At 39.3% G+C, this 19,833-nt stretch overlaps 1 protein-coding gene across 1 annotated transcript in view; it reads right to left on the bottom strand.

The window, feature by feature from the left end:
• SGTB (small glutamine rich tetratricopeptide repeat co-chaperone beta) overlaps positions 1-19,833 on the bottom strand; it is a 29,961-nt gene that overhangs the window by 3,235 nt on the left and 6,893 nt on the right. The window contains exons 3-10 of the mRNA XM_089495099.1: positions 15,526-15,629; positions 14,190-14,259; positions 9,333-9,432; positions 8,904-9,008; positions 3,263-3,401; positions 3,113-3,175; positions 2,360-2,397; positions 1,536-1,619 (exon numbers count right to left, since the gene is read on the bottom strand). Of these exons, the coding sequence (XP_089351225.1) occupies positions 1,536-1,619; positions 2,360-2,397; positions 3,113-3,175; positions 3,263-3,401; positions 8,904-9,008; positions 9,333-9,432; positions 14,190-14,259; positions 15,526-15,629 (703 nt within the window). The remainder of the gene's footprint in view (positions 1-1,535; positions 1,620-2,359; positions 2,398-3,112; positions 3,176-3,262; positions 3,402-8,903; positions 9,009-9,332; positions 9,433-14,189; positions 14,260-15,525; positions 15,630-19,833) is intronic.

Genomic DNA, 19,833 nt, shown 5'->3' with positions numbered 1-19,833 from the left:
TGGAATTGACATTCTCACATACCAATGGCATATAGAGTGCGCACAAATACACAGGCGCACTATACACGGCTTTCAGCTTATGCTGAAGCTGCATGGCAATACAAAGCACAGCACACGTGCACCGCTGGGCCGAGCCCCATTATATTGAAGAGTTGAAGCATACACATTTTTCGACTTACGCAGGGAGGTCCAGAACAGATCCCCTATGTAAGATAAGTCTCCACTGTACATTTCTGTCCCTGGCTTCCACTCTACCAAAAGCATCTGAGGAAGTAGACTGAAGTCTATGAAAGCTCACACTGCCAACTTCTTTTTTTCAGTTTTTCTCAAAGGTGCTACAAGATCTCTCTACATACTCTATAGACTAACACAGCTATATCTTTGAAGTCTACCATAATTGGTCTTATCATTTCATTTTCATGAATGCTACGTATTCCTCAATTTCATGGTTATTATTATTTGCTTATAGCCCGCCTTTCTCCCAATATTTTATTGTTTTAAATCTGCTGTTCTCTGCCTTGAATCCCTATTCAAAGCAGAGAACAGCAGATTTTAAACAATAAAATTTAAAAACAATACAACATTAAAATGTATAAATAAAAAAATTAAAACAACAATTAAACCATTTAAAAAGATAAAACAGTTTAAATAGAATACATTAAAAATACAAACCTTAAAATTTCATTAGGACAACATTATCCGTTTGCAAAGGCCTGCTAGCACAAGAATGTCTTTATCTGTTGTCAGAAGGACAGCAGGAATGGAGCCATGATGGCCTCCCTAGGAAGGGAGTTCCAAAACCTGGAGCAGCCACTGAGAAGGCACTCTCTCTTGTTCCCACCAAACACACCTGAGAAGGTGATGGGACAGACAGAAGGGCCTCTCTGGATGATTTCAATACTCTGGGGGGCTCGTACAGGGAGATATAGTCCTTCAAATAGCCTGGACCCAAGCCATATATGGTTTTATAGATCAAAACAGCACTTTGAATTGTCCCCGGAAACGAACTGGCAGCCAATGGAGCTGTTGCAACAATGGAGTTGTATGCTCCCTGTAGCCAGCTCCAGTTAACAGTCTGGCTGCATCTCTTTAAGCCAGTTGGGAGTCTCTGAGCACTTTTCAAAGGCAGCCCCACATAGAGCACATTACAGTAATACAGACAAGATGTAACCAAGGATGTACCACTGTGGCCAGATCTGACCTCTCCAGGAATGGGCATAGTTGGTGCATGAGTTTTAGGTGTGCAAAAACACTCCTGGTTACCTGGCGCAGCGCTGAATCCAGAAGTACCCCCACACCCCGAACCTGAGTTTTCAGGGGGACTTTGACCCTATCTAACACAGGCTGAATTCCTGTTCCCAGATCTGTCTTTCGACTGACCAGGAGCACCTCTGGATTAAGCTTCAATTTGTTTGCTCTCATCCAGTCCATTATACTGGCCACTGGTTTAAGACAGAAACAGCTTCCTTTGAATTATGTGGAAAGGAATGATAGAGCTGGGTATCATCAGTGTACAGGTTATGCACATCACTTACGCATGTATGAGGCTTGACAGATCAGTGAGCCCACCAACACCTGCAGCTGGCCCCCCTATAGCATTTGTCATCATTCCTGACATCCTATAAGAAACAAATATTGCACTGGTGTAGTGAAATATAAGTATGTTTAAAAGTTATTATTAATCGTTCTGCTACATTATACAAAGAATTGCAATCAAAGCCACATGAAAACAAAAGTTGCCATAACTTGGGGAGATTGTCAGTTCATAGAATCATAGAGTTGGAAAAGACCACAAGGGCCATCCAGTCCAACCCCCTGCCATGCAGGAAATCACAATCAAAGCATTCCTGACAGATGGCCATCAATTAGCACAATCCATTGTCAAATTCTTCTTACACAAGTCCAATTAACTAGCTGGTAGTTTTACAAGGCATATATATGTTTTCTTGTATAACTCTGAGCTGTTGCAATGGGATTTGCACTTCAGAAATCTTTAATGAGTCCTGCATTAATACAATGTTTTGCTGTATTTTTTTTGTTACTGTCCTTGACATCCCAACATTAACTTTGATCCTAGGGTCCAAAACCAGAACCTTAGTCTCTTCTCCATCTATCTTCAGAGCACAAAATGTTCAAGAGATTTCACTCCAGATAATCTTTTGACTGCTACTCATTAACTAGAGAGAAAGTGCTGAATGACATTCCAGCTCTAGGGTGTTTTCACTAAAAATAATGAAGCTGCATGCCTAAGAAGTGAAAACTAGAAGTTCAAGAGTTCCCTGGAACAGCCTAATTATCTCTACTACACTAAGGGCTTTGTTACCCATATCTGATGCAGACGCTTCATCTTAATACTTACAGTTGTTGAACTTGAGGATTCTGCATTAAACTCGCTGCCTGAAATAGATGAAATACTTAAAGTTGAAATGTAGCCAATGTTTAGCTGAACTAGCTTGAAATGGCCCTCAGCATTGTGAATAAAGGTCAAGGCTGGAATTCCACAGCTTTGTGACTAAAGGCCAAAATTCTGACCAAATTTCAGGGGTTACATCTTGCAACTATGGTATCTTAGTACTAAGAGTCTTGCGGAAAGCTGTATTTTATCAGAATTCATAATATAGGCCCATTTTAAAGGATCCAATGATCCTCTTCAAAACTATTTTCTACAGAAATCAATTCCAAAGACATGAAAATACAATTCTTAAATTAATAGTATTAGTGGCAATTTACCAGGGGCTTTTACAACAGTGAAAGAATAGGACATTGCACCAAATAGACTGCTCATTTCCAGCCCAATACAGAAACAAGAAGCTTGGAAGACTATCTTTTAAGAAAAGAAAATATACAACATAAAACGGAAGTACAGTTGGCCCTTCTTATACACGGATTTTTTATACACGGATTTAAGCATACACGGTTTGAAAATGTTCCAAAAAAGTATAAATTTACCTTGATGTTCCATTTTTTATTAGGGACACCATTTTGCTATGTCATTATACTTAATGGGACTTGAGCATACACGGATTTTGTTATACACGGGGGATCTTGGAACCAAACCCCAGCGTATAACAAGGATCCACTGTAACAGAAGTGAAATTTTACATGCCCTTACCATACTAATGAAAGCAGGATTGTTTATCAAGCTTGCCATATCAAAACTCAGTCCAGTTCCAGTCTGCAAATAAAATATGCACATCAACCATGTGTAAAGCAGCAGTCTAATGAGAAACATTTGTTTAAAAACTCTTGGAAGCTAACTTACAGGACTAGACATGTCTCTCAATTTCTGCTCAGCTATTTTCAGATTTGACTTATAGGAATCATTTTCTGGATCAAGATCCAGAGCTTTCCGATAACTATTAATTGCTTCTTGATATTTATTCAATGAAGTCAGAGCCAATCTAAAATGAACAAAGGGAAGCCAAAGTTAACACACAGTGCATTTGTATTTTTGGATCTAATTCACATGCATTTTAAAAGAAAAGTACTGTAAATAAGGAAGTTGTCCATACTGACTGGGAATGGCTTCCCTACCTTTCCTAAAAATGCAAAGGTAAGCCTGAGGGCAGGGAACCGTCCAATTAAAAAGATTGTATGTACAGCGCTGTGTAAATTTACAGCGCTTTATAAATAAAAGTTAATAATAATAAATAATAATAATCTTTTGAATTGAAAAGCAAGTACGCTGCTACTGAATTACAGCCCCTCCTTGGTAAGACACATCCATGCCAAAATGCTTACTATGATGTGCTATAATCACATAGTAAAATGTAGCATCCCACCAGCTATAAGGAAAATGTTGTTGTTGCTGTGTGCTTTTAAATCATTTCTGATTTATGGTGACCCTAAGGCCTATAATTAGCAAGGTTTTTTCGGAGGGAGTTTGCCACTGCCATTCTCTGACTTGCCCAATGTCATCCAGTGGGTTTCCATGGCCGAGACGGGATTTAAACACTGGTCTCCAGAATCCCAGTCCAATAACAACAACAACAACAACAACAATTTATTTCTAGCCCACCCTATCACAGAGAATCCAGGTGGGTTACAACAGTAAAGTACATCAAAGTTTCAATAAAATCCAAGAAGAAAACAATCCCTATACCCACCCCCCATTCCCAATGCTAAAAGAGGATTAAACAGTCATAGTATAAAAGCATTAAAAACTATAAAAACATTAAAACATTCAACTAGAATTTGGAAGGAAATAAGCAGACGAGGAGGCATTTTTCATAATCGTGATCATGTTCATGTCAGGTTCATATGCAGATCTATATCTATATCGCTATATCTGGGGAGGGGTAACTAAGTTGGAAAAGCCTTCTGGAAGAGATCCGCCTTGACTGCTTTCTTAAAAGCTGTCAGAGTGGAAATGTGGCAGATCTCCTCTGACAGGTTGTTCCATAATTTTGGAGCAGTAGTAGAGAAGCCCTCTGGGAAACTGATGTGAACCTAGATTTTTTAGGCTGTAATAAATTCTTCCCAGAGGACCTTAATGTGCAGGACAGACAATACAGAAGAAGGCGTTCCCTCAAGTATTGTGGACCCAAGCCATGCAGGGCTTTAAAGGTAATCACCCACACCTTGTACCTTGCCTGAAAACTAATTGGCAGCCAGTGAAAGGACTTCAAGATTGGTGTTATATGATAATTTCTAGCATCAGTCTGGCTGCCATGTTTTGTACCAACTGAAGTTTCCGAACTTAGCACAAGGGTAGCCCCATGTAGAGTGCATTACAGAAGTCCAATCGAGAGGTTACCAGTGTGTGTACTACTATTTCAAAGTCCCTTGGCTCCAGGAAGGGGCACAGTTGGCATATCAGCCAAAGGTGATTACAGGTGCTCTTGATTGTCGCATCCACCTGAGCTGTCAGCTGGAGCAACAAGTCAAGGAGCATCCCCAAACTGTGGACAAAGTCCTTCAGGGGAAGTGTGACCCCATCCAGAACTGGCTGACATAACTCCATTCCTCGGTTCAGGGTTCTTCTAGCAAGTACCTCTGTCTTACCTGGATTCAGCTTGAGTCATTTTTCCCTCATCCAGTCCATTACCTCCCCAAGACAGGCATTCAGAGGAGAGATGCCATCCTTAGTCACTGCATCAGTCCGAGACATAGAGAAATATACTTGGGTGTCATCAGCATGTTGATAACACCCCACCCCATGTCTCCGGATTATCTCACCCAGCGGCTTCATGTAAATGTTAAATAGCATTGGGGACAGAATCTCGCCTTGAGGGACACCCAATTTGAGCTCCCTCTTGGCCAAACAACTGTCCCCAAGTGACACCATCTGGAATCTACCCAAGAGGTAGGACCGGAACCACTGCAATGCAGTGCCACCGATACTCAACTCTCCCAGGCGTTCCAGAAGGATACCGTGATCAATGATATCAAAGGCCACTGAGAGGCCCAAGAGCACCAACAAGATCACACTTATCCTGTCAGTGCCCAGATGGGACTCATCAACTAAGGCGACCATGGCTGTCTCCACTCTGTATCCTGCCCTGAATCCGGTTTGAAATGGATCCAGAAAATCAGTTTTTTACAAGCTGTCTAGGAAGACAGATCCAAGACTAGATCCATTTCAGTGCTCAAACCACTACACTCCTGGCATTTTATTGCACATCTGCAAAACTTCAGAAGCATGTAGCCATACGATTATAGTACTGCAGAACATAACATATGAGGAAAGTTGAAGGAGCTGGATGTGTTCAGCTTGATGAAGAGAAGACATAATTGCATTCTTTAAATACTGTGAGTGTTGTCACAGAGAGGGAGGTACAGGCTTGTTTTCTGCTGCCCCAGAGACAGGTCTAATGATTTTAAGTTACAGAAGGATAGATTTTGAACACTAGAAGGAACTTCTTGACAGTAAGAGCTGTTTGACAGTGGAACCAGTTACATAGAGATGTGGTGTGGTCTCTCTTTCTGGGCATCTTCAGACTGAGGATGGACAATTACATGTTGGCATGTTTTAGCAGGAGAATGCTTTAGCTGGAGTCCAGGATAGGACTCAATGTCTCATGAGACCCCTTCCAACTCTATGATTCTATATAATTATATACATACCATGTTAGGTGTCAATTAGTAAATGGTAATTTATGTTTATCAAAGAACTCTGGTTCTTCCAATCCACTGGGAAGGAATCTTGCTTCTTTAATATGGAAGGGGTAGCATATTCTAGAATTACAAAGATCCTTTTCCAAGGCTGGCACCAAAGCTTTTCTTTACAAATATATATTATTTCATTCAGTTTAATCTCTGACAATAAAAAAGAACTGGGCTGTCACAGGAAGCATATGAAACTGATATTTTGCTGGGGTGTTTTTTGGGCATCTGATTTGGCATTTAGGGTTCAGATGCCCTCTGCCTTTCACTCAGTTTTTGTTGGCCAAAGTACTTGTCACATCAGTTTTCTTTCTATAAAATGGATAAATGGAAAACTATGGGTTTTCAAGGGAGGTTTTACAGTATGCTTTGGTGCTCAGACCACACATACCTGCAGTATACCATGATCTTCAAGCAAGTTACTTTTCTTATAACTTGCTTTGAATCCCATTTTGGGAGAAAGGCAGGAGATACTGTAAATCCCATAACTAACTAAATAAATCCAAGGTTGGGAAAAATGTGATCAACAGACAGCATGTGGCCCACCAGCTTCTTCTGAAACTCTCATTGCCCCACCAAACCTCCACATGTCCCCAAAATTTCAATTTGGCGAAAATAACTGGTAAATTTCTCCCAAGTAGACTTGGAGCTACACCATAAAACATCCCAACTTCCAAACTTTGAACATAAACCAGCCCCCCAAAAACAGAAAGTGAGAATTAGAAGTGACTTCAGAACTTCATTGTTATGATGCTTTCCTCACTCAGTTTCTGGAATAGGACAAAACTCTTGCCAAAGCCTTCAATGGTAATTGACCATAGAGTGCCCATATATCAGATAGCTTCCCTAGGTTGCCTTTGGTAAATGGACAATTCATCATGCTCTCCATGGCAGACATTTTTTGAGAATATCCACAGAATTTTTTGAAAATTCTAAATGTCCTGATTGGCATGAAAAGGTTGGAGAATATTTAATGTCTTATACACTTTCATTTTTGGACCCTGAACTGAGACTGTAGGGCCTCTGTATAATGAATGCTCTGTCCAAGCTTGCTATTAAGCAGAGCTTGGAAAAAATACTTTAATACAGTTCCCCAAATACCACATGCTGGCTAGGACTTATCGTCCAAAAAAGGATTTCTACATTCTACTAAGGAGTATAATACAACTATAATATAGGACAGACTATAGAGTATAATACACTGCAGATAAGTTTTAAAATGTAGTAAAGAAACCAACTTTTTATCAGAGTATTGTTTCCTCACATAAGTAGGTTTAGCAACACTAAGCTGCTCATGTTAGGTCTGAGTGTCCTGTTTTCTACTGATCTTCTAAATTAGGCCAAAAAAAGGTGCTTAGAGGATGAAAAATGCCACAGGCCTTTGGAAATCCATTATATGTTAAAGCCACAGTGACTTCTGCAAACAAAAACTCTGTCTCTCTTGCCCAGAGGTGCTTTCTCTCTTGCTTGTTCTCCACTTACAAAAGAGAAAGAAAATTGAAGTCAGAATTAAATAACATGCTTTAATTCTTGTGTATGAAACACTCTGGGATAAAACCAATTTCATAAATGCAAAAGAGAAAAAATAGCAAAATCAATTGCTTTATTTTAGCATTGTGCTAAATTTATGAATTTCATTCTGAAAATAGGGAAGAGCCTTACAAACCTTTTATTATATGAATACTAATTTTGACTGTGGTAAAGTTCAGAACATTTGAATGTGTTTAGCTTTTAACTGAGAGCCACAGTGGTGTACTGGTTTGAGAGTTGGGTTTAAATCTCAGCTCAGCCATGGAAAACCCAGTGGGTGACCCTAGGCAAATAACACTCTTTCAGCCTCAGAGGATGGCCATGGTAAATGCCCTCTGAAGAAACTTGCCAAGAAAACTCCATGATAGGTCCCCATTAGGGTCGCCATAAGTAGGAAACGACCTGAAGGCATACAACAACAACAAACTTTAAACTATTTCTGTATTTTTTCTTTTTTATTCAGTCAATTAGATTATACTTCTCAAGTACATACCTTAAATTTTTTCATTACATCTTTAAAAAACAAACCAGAAAGTCTTTTAATTATTTGGTGATTCAATGAAAAGATAATTGTGTCACCCTCTCTATGCCTCCATTTCAATAGGATTCACATGGCTAGCAATAATATACAGTGGCATCACTAGGTTTGGTGTCACCTGGTGTGGGTGTCTGAAAAGTGCTGAGGGGGGAGGGTGACAGACTGCCCTCCTCCCTCCACCTTGCTCTCCTTCCTCCCAGCTGACCACTCTCCCACCACCTGGCCAGAGCATAAAAGGGCTGCTGGAGAGTGGGGTGGCCAGTAAGCAGGACATGTGAGGTAGTAGGAGGGAATGCAAGTGAGGGTTGGGCTTCTCATTCACATTTCTCTACTGCTTTAGCTCCCTTGGCTGAGAAAGCCATGGCAATTAAGCAGCTGGAATGGGCGTGCACACACCCCTTCTTCTGCAGCCTCCCAGCAGCCTCTTCCAGGTCTGGCATGGCTGTTCGCCCAGCAACCCCAGACCTCAGGCAAGACCACTGTTTCCTTTTCCCAGGATCTGATTAGATAGGAGGGGATTTATTTGGCCTCACATGTCTCCGTTCCACTGACCACTAGTTTTGATCCCATCCACCACAAGTACACTGTCCCCAAAAGATTTATTAGATTATGAGAGATGGCACACTTCGACACAATTTTCCCACCCCTGTTGGAAAAGTTGATATGCGATGTCTCAGTGTTTCAGGACAATGTACTTTAATTTAGTATTCAAGCAAATTAGCTTACTTACCCCATTCTTCCATAAGCTTTGCTGTATTTTGGATCTATTTTTATTGCTCTTTCACAGTCTGTTATTGCTTCACTGTGGTTATTCAGCTTACTTTGAGCAGCAGCTCTGAAAAAAATATGGTAGAAAAATATGTGTATCAACAACCAGAAGATTCTCCACCGAGTTATCAACCTAATCCAGTTAAACTAATTTAGATTGATTTGCAGCACAGTCAATCAAGTCCTATTAATCACTACAACACTTAAATTCTAGCAACTAAGTTTGGAAAATACTTAGGAAAGGATATCAAGCACGAGTAGCAAGATTCAAGAAAACAGGTGACCAAAACAATAACAAGAGTCAGGAGTGGTGTTTTAGAAAACTGTATGACATGCTGAGAAAGGAGGACACAGTCAAAAGTAATCCCCAAGAGGTTTAATGTTTATTTACCTGTTGCAATAATAGACTGCATTATTTGGATCCAATTCTATAGCCTGAGTGTAACAATCCACAGCAGCACCATAATTTTCTTCCTTCATGTGATTATTACCTAAAATTAATTGCAATCATAGAATGTTTATGGATAATTAAAAAGATGGAATGTTTGTATGTTAACAGAATACTATAAACTACTTCCCATAAAGTGGTTTTATGATGCTGTTATGCTCTGCAATTATCTTTTCAGAAACGAGGTGCTTTCAACAGTATAGCACATGCAAACTGGCATTAGACATCTTTTTCCATGGAATTTTGTTTGATGTAACATGATATGTTTTTGCTTACAGACATTCAAGACATCTGTTTTGCCATTTTAGTCATGAAACTATTTGCATGGAATTAGTGAAACAAGACACCTAGATTATCTTGACTCTATCTGAAAGATGTCATGTTTTAAAAGCTTCAGAATTTGCAAAATCAAAATAGTTTTATGGCTTCTTTCATTGCACTACAGCATGGAGAAATGAGATAGCAATCAGGACATTACTGAAGTAGTGAGAAGATATCTGTGACTGCATCTACACTGCAGATGTAATCCAGGTTGACATCACTTGAACAGCCAGGGCTGAACCCTATGGAAATCTGGGATTTATAATTTGTTGTATCACCAGGGCTTTCTGACAGAGAGGGCCAAATGTCTTAGAAAACTACAATTTCCAGAATTCTATAGCACTGAGCCATGGCAGTGAAAGTGATGCCAACCTGGATTATTTCTGCAGTGTGGATGCAACCATACGAGCAAATTCATTTGCATAGACATCACAGTGGATGTAGCCCTTGGGAGCAAGAGAGCAACATAGAACAAGAAGAAAAAACGGCATGGAAATGAAGAGAAATGAATGAAACTGACTCTGCAAGCCAGTGAAACAGGAAAAAACAGTGAAACAGAGGGGAAAATCAGGAAGCCAGAATAATCAAGGATGTGTTAAAAGTACAAGGCCGTAGAAAAAGACAAAGACCATATTATAGATGAATAGATTCTATCAAGGAATCCAAGGCCCTGAGATTGCAAATCCAAGCAAGGCTGATGATGACTGGAGCTCATGAAAGTGTCTCATTCATAGAGTTGCCATAAACTGAAGCCAACTTCACAAGAAACAGTAACAAATGGAACAAACCAAATAGAGAGAAACATTGTGTAAAAAAAAAACAAAGAATCTGAAGTTCTTCATGGGCATGATTTCAAATGGTAAATATAAGAAAGATTCTGTCCCACAGTATCTGGTCTTGTAAACACAAGTGAAATGGGAAACTGCAATCCAACACAAACTTCTACTGGAGGTAAATCTCACTAATTCCAATAGGGATTACTGTACTTCCAAATAGGGTTCCAAACCAATTAAAGAACTTTTAATACATTAATGATATGGATATTAGACTGGCAATGGGAAAATCCCTGACTGCAGGCAGCATATGACTCAGAGGGGACCCCATCTGGCAGCAACCTTATCTTCAATCAGGGATACTGGATTGGAGATAAGGAGCTCCTTAACCCCGGGAAAGGTATTGATGAACACAAACTCTGGTTTACAGCCTAGAATTGTTTGCATAGAATGGTGTGCTGTTTTGGAAACTAGACAGGTTTTGCATAGAACAAGTGCTTTACTTTGTAGCTCAGAAACCTGTACAAGCACTTCAAAACGTGGTTTGCATCTTGGGAAGTGGTTCTGATAGGACTTCCTCCTGAAAAAACATGCACAGAATTGCACTGTGCTTTCCATGTCTGCCTGCATTGCCTTGACTGTACCCTGTGCTCTTAGCCTTGCCCACTGCAGGAACGAAATCTCTTGTAACTATTCTTAAAATAGAATTTGATCCACAGGTTTTGACAGTTAATCAATTAAATTTACACACATTTGTAAATTTGCATATAGATAAGAGCATTAATTCTGATGCAAAACAAATATTTTCATTTGTTTGATGATGCCAATTTATATTTGCAGACATCATTTTAGAACAGGTATATATCTGGTGTATGAGAAAAGAGAGATTTGTTTCCTTCAAGACAGTGTGGCCATAATGAAATTAAATACAATGGCATAGTGAAATGGTGTCTCTTATATAAAATGGTACAACATTTACATGAAACCGCTGGGAGAGATCATCTGGAGACACAGGGCACGGTGTTATCAGTATGCTGATGACACTCAAATATGTTTCTCTGTGTCTCCGACTGATGCAGTGACCAGGGATGGCATCTCTCCTCTAGATGCCTGTCTGGACTCGGTAATGGGCTGGATGAGGGAAAACAGACTCAGTTTGAATCCAGAGAAAACGGAAGTGCTTGTGATAGGCTCCCCCGGCCCGGGATTGGATGTTTGTCCACCTGTCCTGAATGGGGTCATGCTCCCCTTGAAGGACACCGTTCGCAATTTGGGGGTGCTTCTGGACTCGTCACTCCACCTTACATCTCAGGTGGATGCGACGGTCAGGAGCACCTGTTATCAACTTTGGTTGATACGCCAGCTGCGACCCTTCCTGGGCCGGGGGGACCTTGAAACAGTGGTACATGCTCTGGTAACCTCTCGTTTGGATTTCTGTAATGCGCTCTACATGGGGCAACCCTTGTACCAAACTCGGAAGCTGCAACTGGTCCAGAATATGGCAGCTAGACTGGTCACTGGAGCTTCCAGGGCCAGCCATATAACACCGGTACTTAAAGATCTACACTGGCTGCCTATTTGCTTCCGGGCGCAATACAAGGTGTTGGTTATTACCTATAAAGCCATAAATGGCTTGGGCCCAGGGTACTTGGAGGACCGTCTCTCTCCATATAATCCGCCCCGCGCTCTCAGATCGACCGGGAAGCAACTCTTGAGAGTTCCAGACTCAAAATATGCCACGACCACACAGAGGGCCTTCTCTATCTCGGTCCCAAAGCTCTGGAATTCGCTTCCCGGTGAGCTCCGCTCGGACACCTCTCTTGACCAGTTCAAGAAGGAGTTAAAAACTTACCTGTTTCAACAGGCTTTTCCCTAGCTCTCCCCAATGTAGCCCTCCCCTCTCTTACTGTTTTTGTTGTAGTATTTCGAGCTAGCTAGATTTTGTAATTTGTAATTGCTACTGCAATTTTTATTATTATTACTTTTTGTAGGCTTTTCTCACAATACACATTTTGACACAACATATATACATACACAGACATCAACAAAAACATGTACAGATACAAATCAACAAGCACATATAATTACATATAAATGAACAAACAGTTACTGCATACTGTATTTTCATTTAACTTCATTACACCATAAACTATCCCATTATAGATAATCTTCCATACCTTGTCCTATCTTGTTTCTTCAATAACATATACTGTCTCTCTTGACATTTCTATAAAACACGATTAACATAAAAAGAGCACTTCCTACTATTTGCATTTTTCTTTAAGTCCAGATACTTCTCTATTGTAATATCTTATCCTATCTATCAAAGTTTCCCTCACCTTAACGAGTTAACTTTCCCCCCTCCTTTTAATTTGTGGTTAATTCTATATTTCCAATTGCTTATTACTTTAACTTTAAATATATTGAATATTCATAGCTACTGCAATTTTTAATGTAAAGTTTTTGCTGTTTTTATTGTGTCTTATATTGTATTGGTATGCTGTACTGGCATGTGTATGTAATCCGCCTTGATCATTGGAAAGGCGGGCTAGAAATAAATATGTTATTTTATTATTATTATTAATGAAGGTTTCTTTTTTGGAATGTATACATTTTAAAAATATTTTCAAATCATATATGCTTGAATCTGTGGATAAAAAAACCCCATGGATATAGAGGGCTGACTGTATGTACGTAACTTATGTACACCTAACACACACAAACAAATATATATTACATAACATGTTTAGGTATATTCCACATACACTAACATATACATTGGACCCTTGTTATACGCTGGGGTTTGGTTCCAAGATCCCTGCGTATAACAAAATCCATCTATGCTCAAGTCCCATTAAATATAATGACATAGTGAAATGGTGTCTCTTATAAAAAATGGAAAATCAAGGTTTGATATTTGAAATTTATACTTTTTTTGAACATTTTCAAACTGTGTATGCTTGAATCCATGTATAAAAAATCTGTGTATAAGAAGGGCCAACTGTATATGTTGTTGTTGTGTGCCTTCAAATCATTTCCAACTTATGGTGACCCTATCATAGGTTGTTGATTTTTGGGGGGGGGGGGGGGCAAGATTTGTTCAGAAGAGGTTTGTCATTGCCTTTCCCTGAGGCTGAGAGCATGTGACTTGTCCAAGTGGGTTTCCATGTCTGAGCAGGGAATCGAACCCTGGTCTCCAAAGTCGCAGTCTAACACTCAAACCACTCTGTCATGCTGGCACTATACATATAACTATATATGTAGCATTTTGAATTATATGTATTTTGTGACGTTTTTACTTGTTGTAATCCCGCTTTGATCCGAAAGGAGAAGCGGGAAATATAAATAAAATTTTATTATATTTATTATTACAAATTGCTGTTGAAATGCAGTTATGACTTTAAGTAGCTGAAAAGGTTTCAGTCTATTTGCACTAAATAGAACAAATACTGCATCTTCATTCACAAGATACATTTGAGAGTAGGATTATGTAGTATTTAGTTTTCCCGAGCCACTCATTTCCTCCAATCAGCCAACATGCTAATATCTTCTAACATTCAGCATCAAGCACACCCTCCAACAGTTCTCCCACTACAGTACGTTGTCTAGCAGTCTAAATAGTTATGCATCATTCATAGACCATCTCTCAGCATGGCCAGTCAAGAACTATGGAAGAATAACAGTGCTTCCCCCTCCAGTTACATACCTTCATCCTTCAACTGGTCAGCTTTCTCAAGATCCTCTGGCAAAGAATCTGAGAGAGGCAGTATCTCACTCTATATGAATGTTTAAAGAAAAGGTAAAACTCACTTTCCAGTAATCTTACTATTTAGTCATCTCTATCACCAACGTAAAAGGAGCCACAGTGGACTTGTCAATGAACAAGGATATGAAGGAAGGAGAAATCAGTGAGTATAAATAAAACAAATCTCCTTTATTTTAAAGGTATGTCTAAACTCAGATACCAATTGAAGCAATATTGTAAATTCAAGTATTCAAGCCAGCGCTTCCATACCTAAATTATATATAATGCATTCAAAATTTAAAATAAAATATTTTTAAAGCAAAACATCTAACTCTTGGGCATGCAAATGGAGCAAACCTTGAAAAGGACTGGATTACTTGTCAGTCACCTTTGATCTAATTTATTGCCTATTTAAGTCTATTAATGGACAAAGTTTCCTTTCCCTCCCAAACAAGAGAGGAGAATTGTCAAACCATCTGTTTTGCATGCACAGATTCCAGGATGCTTTTCAAGGTTGGGAAAGAAAATCTGTACATTGGAGCTACTCTAAAAATTAACCTGATAGGTTCAGTCATCTTACTTATATGCTAAGAATGTTTGCACCCCCATATGAAACATTTACTAAAATAAAATTAAGCATTATTTCCCATTAGGATACTTGATTATAGTGTCAATTCATTTTTAGCTAATAGATTTATTTATTATACATTTAAATATAATCAAAACCTCTGGGGCTTTTTTGAGAAATGGGCTGTATTGAGACAGTCAAATCTTGTCCACAATGAAACGTTTGCTCACTCATGGATCCTCTTTCCTCTCCACTCCCTGACATACTCTCCAATGAAGAAGCCTCCAAACACAGTAGTTTCCCATTTTCTATGAACCATCATATCATGATTACCAGCTTCAGAAAAGGCAGGATCTGAAACCAGCTTCAAGCTATAGTTTCAAATCCTGCCTTATTCCAAAGCCAGTAGGGTTTTCTAGTTTTGACAAAATGGAAAACATGGTAACTGGAGATATTGGCACTGCACTCAGGCATGCCAAGAAAAGAGACTGGAAGGACCTCCATGAATGGGCAAAAGGATTGACATTTCTGCTCACTAAATTGAGAGAGAACAGTTACAACCAGGTCATTGAAAGTAGTATGATAAATTACAGTTCAATAAACAAAATCTATCGCATGCATTATAAAGAGGTTAGTCCTCATCCTTCTTGAACTAAACTTAAATGGTAGAAAAATCAATTAATGATGCCCTGTACAAAATTATACCATCTGCACACACATATGTTTTACCTTATGACATGAGCCTTCAAATATTTCCGTCAAGCATTTTGGTACTGCAAGATGAGAATCTTCCAGATTAATTTTAAAGACTGTCTCCAAACACTGAATTGCCACTGTAGAGAGAAAAGTATTTTTGTATGAATAAAATAAACATCTTCATGGCATTATAGGTAAAAAAGTAAAGGTAAAGGTATTTCCCATTGGCAAAGTTGTCAAGTCGTGTCTGACCATTGGGGGCGGTGCTAATCTCCGTTACTAAAGCAAAGAGCCAACGTTGTCAGAGACTACGCTGTGATCATGTGGCCAGCATGACACTGTTTACCTCCCCACCAAAGTGGTATCTATTTATCTACAATGGACCCTTGCTTTAAGCGGGGGAACCGTTCTGGACTCCCCCCCCCCGCATAAAGCAAAATGCACATATGCTCAAGCCCCATTATGTCCAATGGGGCTCATGCTCACCCTGCTGTTGTGCACGCCATTCCCACGCCCCAATGTATATGATGGGGCTTGTGCTCGCTGCGTGGCCGTGCACACGCACCGCTCATTCTCCCCTTTCTCAGGCAGCTTCAGCATAAGCTGAAAGCCACCTATAACGAGCCCACGTATGGCACAGGCTCACTGTACTTGCATTTGCATGCTTTCGAACTGGTAGGTTGGCAGAAGCTGGGACTAGTGACAGGAGCTCACCCCATCATGCGGCACCCGGGTCACGAACTACCAACTTGCTCATCTTGCAATCAACAGAGTCAGCATCTTAACCACTTGAGCCACTGCATCCCCCATGATTAGTATGTGATATAAAATTAGTTCACAAAACAGACTTTTAAAAAAAAAAAAAAATCTAGATCCTCCTGAGTGAGTCTTTTGCTTTTTTAAAAACACATTAAATTTATCTCAGAAAAAGAATCAGAACAAGTGAGCAACAAAACCCTACAACCAACTCTGGTGGACAGGCCTGAATATGAGTAAGAAGTTATAAGAAACCAAGGGTAGATGTCAATGAACAAATCTCTACAACGAGTCACCAAGACACAGCCTGTAATTAGTAAAGAACTGCCTTCTCTCTGTTAACTACACCCCCCACAGACACACACCTCAACTGCTGAATCTAGTCAGAGGCCTGATCTATCAGTAAATATTTATGAATTTAACCAGTCAATATTCTCTGCCTCCAGCTAAATATAAATTTGAGTTGCTATTTCACTGAAAGTACTTTATGATGGCAAATAAGAATATGGCTGTTCCTTCTTCACAGCAGCTTATGGTAATTCATCTCTAAATTAATTTACAACCTTCAAATTTTCTATATGAAATACAGTGGGCCCTTGGTATTCACTGTGGTTTAGTTCCAGGACTCACCTACCCCTGTAGATACCAAAATCTGTGATTGTTCAAGTCCCATTAAACACAATGGAAAGTAAAATGATGATCCTTATATAAAATAACACAATCAAGATTTGTTTCTTGGAATTTATATATTTTTTGAATATTTTCAAGATGTGGATGCTTGAATCCATGGATATGGAAGGCTGACTTTAACAAATACTTTCCAGTGTAACATGCATTCATACTAATTTTAATATTATTGTATAAAGCCTCTTTTTAATGTAAAAGCAAAAAAGTGATAGCTATTACAATGAGGGTTTATATGATAAGCCATAAAAGCTAAAATCAGAAAGGTAAGGCTGTCAGTTCCATAGGAGGCATTTAGTACAATCTTTTGAGACAAGATATTTATCTGAATCCTCTTTATCTACTAAGCTGTAGTGAAGTACTGTAGTTTTGCCTCTTTGCAAGCCTGGTTGGGAAAAATATTTCATCCCATTACATCCCAAAATCTACAGACTTTCAGAGCTTCCTTGTTATATCAACTGACAGTAACACTCAATGTCATTTCTTAAGAACATGTTAATACTAGTTTCGATTTACTAGATGCATTAATGAACTAATTAGTTCAGACAGATGCCTATTCCACCTCAATCAGATGGTCAAGAAACAGGGCCAGTCCTGTCATTAGGCAGAGTAAGATTGATGTCTGAAGTAACAGATTGGTGGGCTTGGGGGCTGGAAGCAGCAGAGAGGTATTGAAGGACAAGGCTGTTGGACATATGGCTTACCGTAAATTAATCTGCTGCCCCCAGATGCTATGGGTATATGTAACGATTTCAAAATCTGAAATCCAAAGCACTTCTGGTCCCAAGCATTTTTGATAAGGGAGACTCAATCTCTCTCTCTCTCTCTCTCTCTCTCTCTCTCTCTCTGTATGTCAGATCTGGATTACTGTTGGCCTAACACCAGCTCTGTATTGCACCATGACTATGCCACCACCCCCTCTCAGTTCTAAATCCCAAGTGAGAAACACCACAGTATAATAACTAATTGCAATTAGTAGGAGCAACACCCAGCAAAAATCCCCTTATCACCAAAAGGCAAATCTAGTCCCTCTTTCTTATGCTTTTATTATAATTTGTAAATTCATTAACAACAAACAAACATAATAAAATTAAACAATCAAACAACATAACAAATGGGGTGCGATCACATGTAAAAGTTTATCAATAAAAGGTTGAACAAAGAATAACATTTCTTGCATTTCATACTCTGGCATTAAATAGAGTGCAAGTCCTTCTAAAAGGCCAGTTGAAGAGGAGGTGGGTGTACAAAAGAGGCTCTACTGTTGTTGACACAGTCTATGAAGGGAAACCAGTCTTGAATAAAATTTTAGCTGCTCTTACATTATATTACCGTATATACTCGACTATAAGTCAACCTCATGTATATGTCGAGGGCATGTTTTGGGGGCAAAATTATGGATTTTGATATGACCCTTGGATAAGTCGAGGGTAAAACTTAGGTTCGTGCAACAAAGGACCTAAATGATGAAGCAAAGGAAAACAAAGAACCTACAAAATTATGGCAGGCATAACGATTTTGGCTCACACTGGATGGAAGAGAGAATAGAGGGAGGTCAGTGCTTCCAGGACAGATTGCACTCTTGCCTTTAATCAGGGGATGGTTCCCTTTTTAATAAGAGTTAAAGAATAGTATTTACATTGACCCATGGGTAAGCTGACCTAGGTTTTTGGGGTCAACTTTTTGACTAAAATTTCTAGACTTATACATGAGTATATACAGTATGTGACAATTTCTCCATGAGGGGTGAATCCCAGATTTTTGCCCACCCATCAACCATGGATAAATTAGCTTCTGTCCAATTTTTAGCTGTTATCTTATGGGAGCCAAGCAGAGTGTGATGACATCTTTGTTTATTATTGTTGATAAACAAAGAGTAATAAAAGATCCCTGCAACAGTTCACTTTTTGCTTTGTGATGGCTGTGTTTTGATCCAGTATTTCAGACCAGAAGTTCTGAATGGTTGGACATGCTTGCCATATATGCAAATAGCTGCCTAATGAACCGCAACTTTGCTAACATGTTGGCACATTTTTAACCACTCTGGCTAACCTAGGAGGACTGAGATCCATTTATTGTTAATTTTCCGGATCTTTTCCCTAGTAAGAGCAGATCTAGATCTAAAAGGGGGATAAGGGGAAAACCAGATGCAAAATCACTATCTAAAATTTTAATCCTGAAATCTGCTTCCTATCTCCACCAAGACCATTCCCATATACTGTGCATGTCAACTAACTATAAGTTTTCACCACATGTCCTTTAAACGAGTTACAGATTTCTGCACATAGTGTTTCAAAGAGCATCAGAGAACCAAGTACATCATCCTTGCATATAGGGTTTTTAGGGAAAGTAGTAAGTTGTTCCATCAGAAGCCAATCCCTTCAAGGTGCCTAGTGAAATCATATCTACTCCTAGGCCTGCCTCTTGAGAACATTTTTATTCTAAATATACCTCTTCCTTGAGTACCTCTTTCTTTTTCATCCTTGAGCCTTTAGTATAATCATGGAGAATGAAAAAGAATTGGCACTGTAGACTAAGAAGCAAGAAAGTGGGCCTTCCCACTGGTAAGGAAGACTTATTGGTTACTAAGCACACCTAAGCTTTGTGGAACTGCCTATTGGGGCTCTCTATTGATCTACATGAACTAAACATATATGGGGGGTGGGGGAGAAACGACCCAGAACTTCCTGGAAGTACATACTGCAGGAAGAAACTGGTAGTGTTGGACAAGCTGCCATTATGTATGTTGTTGCTGATTTTCTAATACAAAGTCTCCATTAAGTATCTAAGGAACTCCAGGGTTCCTCAGAACAACAGCTGGAAAACTGCCATCACTGAAGAAAAACAAACACAGATAGCATTAACACTTCCCTCTTGATTTTCACACATTTAACACCAACA

The sequence above is a fragment of the Sceloporus occidentalis genome, unplaced genomic scaffold (assembly GCF_023333645.1).
Source record: "Sceloporus occidentalis isolate IW3139 unplaced genomic scaffold, rSceOcc1.0.p SCAF_1, whole genome shotgun sequence".
NCBI lineage: Eukaryota > Metazoa > Chordata > Lepidosauria > Squamata > Phrynosomatidae > Sceloporus > Sceloporus occidentalis.
Note: the sequence above shows the minus strand (reverse complement) of the source record. Positions and strands in the feature narration are given on the sequence as shown.